The sequence below is a fragment of the Macrosteles quadrilineatus genome, unplaced genomic scaffold, assembly GCF_028750875.1.
Source record: "Macrosteles quadrilineatus isolate MER2022 unplaced genomic scaffold, UCM_ALF_1.0 Scaffold_2__2_contigs__length_208266976, whole genome shotgun sequence".
Lineage (NCBI taxonomy): Eukaryota > Metazoa > Arthropoda > Insecta > Hemiptera > Cicadellidae > Macrosteles > Macrosteles quadrilineatus.
The window spans coordinates 200,391,240-200,397,239 of record NW_026542595.1 but is presented as its reverse complement, the minus strand read 5'-3'; the positions used below and the strand labels follow the sequence as shown (position 1 = coordinate 200,397,239).

Below are 6,000 nucleotides of genomic sequence, written 5' to 3'. Positions count from 1 at the left end.
TACTAAATCAAATCTTTAAGTATAAGTAAAACTCCAGCATGAGCATCATACTCTCTAAAATACTATAATATTATGGATTAGCTGAAGACAGATAAGTCCTATTCAAACCTATATTGCTTACTGTAAAGATTATTGTAATACAATTTACTTTAATACAATTTAACTGAATACAGCTTTTCAAAATTGTGTAAAAAACAAAAGAGTAAATATCAATTGTAAAATATACCCTTAAATAAAGTGAAACATTGAGTTTGCACCAATGCACTCAAACGTCACGATTAAGAAACACTATACAGTAGACTCTTGATAATTCGAAATTGGTGGGCCAAGCATATCAATTTGAATTATCAAGAGTTTTGAATTATCAAGAGTTCGATTTATCGGGAGAAAAACAAACCATTCGAATTGCAGAGAGTTCATTTGTTTAATACATACAAAGGTACAGCACTTTACAATAAAACATCATACCGTATTTTAGTACACTTTTAAACAATCAACGGCTTATTTTTCAGTTACTGTAGTTGCAAAGAAATCTGTTATTTAGCGTTATATATTTCGCCAATAGCTAAACTATCCGCTGTCGACAACTACGTTTGTGCTCAAGGAGATGTCGCGCAATCTAGAGATCGGATTGCCAACTTAGAAAAACAAATCAGCGAACTAACTCAGACTACTGCTCTAACTAAACAAACATCAAAACGTCCAACACTAGCCTACCATGGGAACAGAATGTACTGTACTGTATAGTTTCCTGTTATAACAGGAAGAGATCACTTCGAATTATAGAGTGTTTTGCCGACTTAACTTCGAATTACAGCATGACTTCGAATTATAGAGTGTTAACCGACGAAACTTCGAATTACTGAGTTACTTCGAATTATAGAGTGTTTTTCCGACGAAACTTCGAATTACTGCGTGTTACAAATTGACCTGCCCTCTATTTGGACTTTGAAATACCGAGTGTATCAAAATACATGGTAAAAATTTGAAATATTGAGAGATTCCCTAGGGACTGAGCCTTCATTTTGAATTATCGAAAGTTTTGAATTATCAAGTGTTTGAATTACCAAGAGTGGACTGTATTTTCCTTATGTCGAGTAAACTTCAGTGTGATCTTTTAGCTTTAATAGTTACAACAGATGAATTGCTATTGCGATACACGATGGATAGTATGGATGGCTTGTTTTAAACACATTTTACAAGTATTTTTTAAAATCTTTCCTTGTTATATTATTCCACCAACATAGTTACTTAGCAACCCAACAGGCCAATGTAGTTTTTTTTCTTTCAAATAAGTTGTGTAGCAAAATACAAGTTTTCCTGAGCCTGTGGCTATCATCAATCACGTTTTTAGAGCTATAATTCCCTAATTCGAAAATTTTGTTAAAATCATTCCGCTGGATTTCCAGATATACAGATATTACAGAAAGACAGACAAACAGACTTGGTTCGTATTATAGTATGTAAAATAATATAAATATAGGATTTTACCTTTTGATTAACCTCGTAGTACACATGTTCGTCCAAATTACTGGTCCATACATTTGATATTTACGTAATATAATTTAACTAGAAAAAATTGTAATAACAAACTTGTATTAGTATATACAAACAAATAAATCAATTTAACTTTTCTACTATAACAAACCGCATTTTACCGAGATAAAGTAAAGTATCTCTTGTGTCAATTGCCCCTTTAAAGTGTAAAGCGGCGGAAACATGCAACACGTGCGATGAAGGACTCTTGGCGCTGAGGACCTGAATAAAAAGCTTGAAAAGAAGCTGCGACTCGCGAAGAGGGTCTCTTAGTTGTGATTAAAGACTCGATTGGTCGGAAGGGGGGAGCGCGTGCGCGGCCATGCGCGCTGATAGATGCTGAGGCGAGGCCGATACAGCGCCAGTGATGCTGAGTACACGGTGGTACGGATAAGGGAGTGCCTCAGGGTGGTGCACTAGTGCCGTCGCTGTTCGTGGTGCCAACATTTACAACACTATCGTGCTGTGTATTAGAATCAGCATTCCCAACACAAATCCAGCTTACACCATTGATGCTGATACTATGTGTGATACTCTCGTTTATATTTATTTTCCGATTTTGTCCAAATAGGTATATTTTTGGGAAATATTTCAATCCGTACAGAAACATGTCCGGGTGCCGATGTTCGAGGCGGTATTAAATGTGGTGACTTGTTGCTGTAGTGATCGATAACTGCGGTTGGAGATCACCATGATATTGACCTGCCTCGCTTTGGTTCTATCGCTCTACTGTGTTAACAAAAACAACAAATCCATGTATTTTGTGGTACTTCACGTCATATATTTAGAGCTTGACTTGTTCATGAATAAACTTAGGTTATAGGATATTTGATAAATTATAGTTTCAATATTATTTTTGTATTCATTTTAGGATGATTATCGATTTAAAATAAAACGTGTAGAGGAACCAAAATATTTTTTCCTACGAACAGAACATTATCAATCAATGATATTATAATTGATGGTTCTAAGTAATGGACTTTTACAGAACCTTGCTATTTAGATTCACTGCAGTTCAATAATAAGTAATATTGATTTTTTCCATTTTTTGTAAATTATTATTAAATTAATACCCTATTAGGTGCTTTTATGTCCAACAATAGCAATGTTTCTTTTGTACAATATTGTACACTACTCTAGTTTAAAATTTAGAAGTTTACTACTTTATTCTAATATTAAATATCGTCTCCAAATGGTAGACAAAATACGTTATTGGTAATCCTAAACGATTGTTCAATGTATGTGGACAGTTAAACAGTATTAATGGAAGTGACATCACATTATAGACTTATATGGGAATAATAATCAACAGCAATGACGTTGACGATCTGTCAGACGTGCAGCCGACGTGAGTGTCAGTGACACAATGTCTCCGGCGAATCTTACCCTCACGTTCCTGGAACCCGACAACTCGTCCGTGGGACTCGACTGGGAGAATTTCCCGCTTTTGGATCTCAACTACTCTTTTTCCCCAAACGCTTCCAACTCCACTGTTACTCCTCACGCCGCTCGCAACTACTTTGCCCTCCTCTTGCTCGTCTTTCCGTTCCTCACCCTCTTCGGGAATGTCCTGGTCATCCTTGCGGTGTTCCGGGAGAGGTCCTTGCAGACTGCTACCAACTACTACATCATCAGTCTCGCACTTGCCGATCTTCTTGTTGCCGTCGTCGTCATGCCTTTCGCCGTTTATTTTCAGGTATGTTGTTGTTTTGAGATCTATGAGTAGAGTATATTGGTGTATAGCCTAAATTGAGGCTTCAAATGGTCATTAAGGGTACACAGCAACAGCTTAATTGAATAATTTTGTAGGTATAACTATTTGCCATACCAAATATTATATATTTTACTACAATGAATAAAAATGTATTTGTCCATTTACCAACAAAAACCTAACTATTTGTGTCCCTTACATGTTTCGGAGAAGGATTATTTGCATGCAAATGTCATTGTGTAAAAATTGGATGTGTCCATATGCTTATTAACTACATTTGTTCTGTTCTGTCTAGAAATTGTCTCTATAATTTTAGGGCCAACGAATATTCCGTGTATATGGTCATAATAACGTAAAGAGTGGATAATGTAGGCTATTAGGTAAATTGTATCTTCCTAATAAAAACATTTATACAAAGCAAATTGTTTAAATTTTATATTGGCCAATCATGCTTGAATGAAAAATACATATTGTAATAAAAATTAAATTGCCTGTTAGGTCCTTAAGACACAAAAGTTTAGGGCCGTGAAACAAAATCGTAAAGCAAATATAAAGCACTTTTTATGGTTGAAACATGGACCTCTTTTAGTAGTTAGACAGTTCGTTATTACCAATTCTAGTAAAGGAATTATTTTTTTTTCAATGAGCTATTGACGTAAGTAATCTATTCTTACAAGAAAAGGAATTCGTTGATATTCGTCCGTTTAAATGCTATTATCTTATTATATCTACACTACGGCTATCTTTTATACATATCCTGGTGTGTTGAAGTCACATAAAATAAATAATCTCAGCAATAATATTAATCCCAAGTGACCCAAGCTGCACACGTATTCAGTTTCAAACTGTTGTATGACTTTGTAAAATCTATCTACGAAATAGTTAATGCAATCAACCTGAGTCCTTAGGTTTGTTGTGTAATACGTAAGTTTTGAAAAAATATTACGGCTTATATAGTTTCCTAAAATTGCGTGAAACCCTTTACTACGGAATCTTGCTAGGCGAAAAACAGTATATTAGTATTAATATTATATTAGTAACCAAATTTGTCACTAATTACAAATGGAAGTACATCAGGATGTTTTATTTATCATACTATGTTAATTTATAGAAAGGTATAACCTACACAATGAAATAGTTTAACCAGTCAAACTTCTATCATAAGAGCACTTCAAACTTAATTGTTAGTCAATCTATAGGTAACAGTCTCCTCAATGAAGGTGACTTGAAGTAACGTAACCAATTGCTGTACAAAGCTACTGCTCACCTTAAGGTACTTATTTTACTTTATTCAAGTGTACGTCAAGATCGTCTCACATTTTTTTGACATTATAAAAAGTACATTACATGAAACATTTAATCAAAAGTCACAGATTTAAAATAATTATACATAGAGGTAAATTGCCTACTATCATTTATGCTATGATAAATTAAAATAATAATTATAAGGTCCACGAATCAGTTAGTAGTAAAGTATACTACTACTTAAGAAATAACATATAGATTATGTACGTTACATTTTCAAAGGTATGATACACAACAAACTTACCTTATGGAATTCTAGATTATTATTACCTTAACAGTTAAGTTTCTATTACGATGGCAAGTTTAAAACCGGGTTTATGTCGGTTTTATGACCCGGATATGACCTGAGAGGCGAGAAAATATGAGAGAAATCTTGGAACATATAAAAGCACTAAGGTCCTTATATAGGTCGCCCCCTGCTGGTGGCTTTAACTCATCGTTTGTGCTACTGTACTGTATTCATCATACTTATAGTAGTAACAGTCCATAAATGTATTGAGTAGCAGAATTCAACCACACAGTTTCTTTACACAGTTTCTTTCACCCACAAATGCCAAATATTTAGGTCTATATTGAAAGTGGAAACATAACACTTGGTTCATCTAGGATTGGGAAAGTGCAATTAGCTATGTGTTTCGATACTGGTTAAGGGTGGGGTTAGCTTAATACCAAACAAAATTTAATAATTGAGATCTTTCATTGATGATGTTATTGTTTCCAGTAACAAATATAAAAAGGTAAACATGAATAATACTGTATAGAATATTATAAGCTCTATGTAAGCGGTTTACTTTAAACTTAAATATAATATGAGTTGATTTTGTTCAGCTCTTGAGTAGATGTATTGCGTAGTTTGTTGTTGTTGTATATCTGCAATTAAGAACTATGTAACCATTTTCAAAAATAAATTACAAAGTGTTGTTCATGGACAGTTTTGACAAAAATAAGGGTATGATCGCTAAAGTAAATTTAAACTGTGTTTATAATTTTAGCTTTAAATTACGAGCTGGTTGATTTACACAATATTGACAATAATAAAACAGAAATGCATACAATCACTAATGTACTTAATGTATAAGGCAAATTGATCATTATCCGAACAGGTCGTTGAGTGTTTTTAAACCCCTTATGAATAGGAGGTTGGAATTCAACCAATTAAATATTTAATAGAAACTTTTAATTGGAAACGGGAGAGAAAATGGGTAGTGAGCTTTCCGCATAATTGAAGCCATTCATTGGCGGAGGTTGTACGTGTGACTGCATTCAGACATAAACAATCGATACATTTCATTACACTCATGAATGCATCAATTTTATAGCGTTTACAGTATAAAATGTCAATAATCTCATATAGTATATAATTTGCAGATTTTTACATAAAAATATAAACCTTTTAGAACCATTTTTTGTAATGATTGAAATCGTTACTTAATTTTTGTTGCTTACCC

General features: G+C 33.6%; 1 protein-coding gene across 1 annotated transcript in view; it reads left to right on the top strand.

The window, feature by feature from the left end:
- Nucleotides 1-2,668: 2,668 nt before the first annotated feature.
- The window catches only part of LOC128987689 (dopamine D2-like receptor), a 142,731-nt gene continuing 139,399 nt past the window's right edge, over nucleotides 2,669-6,000 (top strand). Inside the window, exon 1 of the mRNA XM_054408672.1 lies at nucleotides 2,669-3,232. Within this exon, the coding sequence (XP_054264647.1) occupies nucleotides 2,903-3,232 (330 nt within the window). The 5' untranslated portion in view covers nucleotides 2,669-2,902. The remainder of the gene's footprint in view (nucleotides 3,233-6,000) is intronic.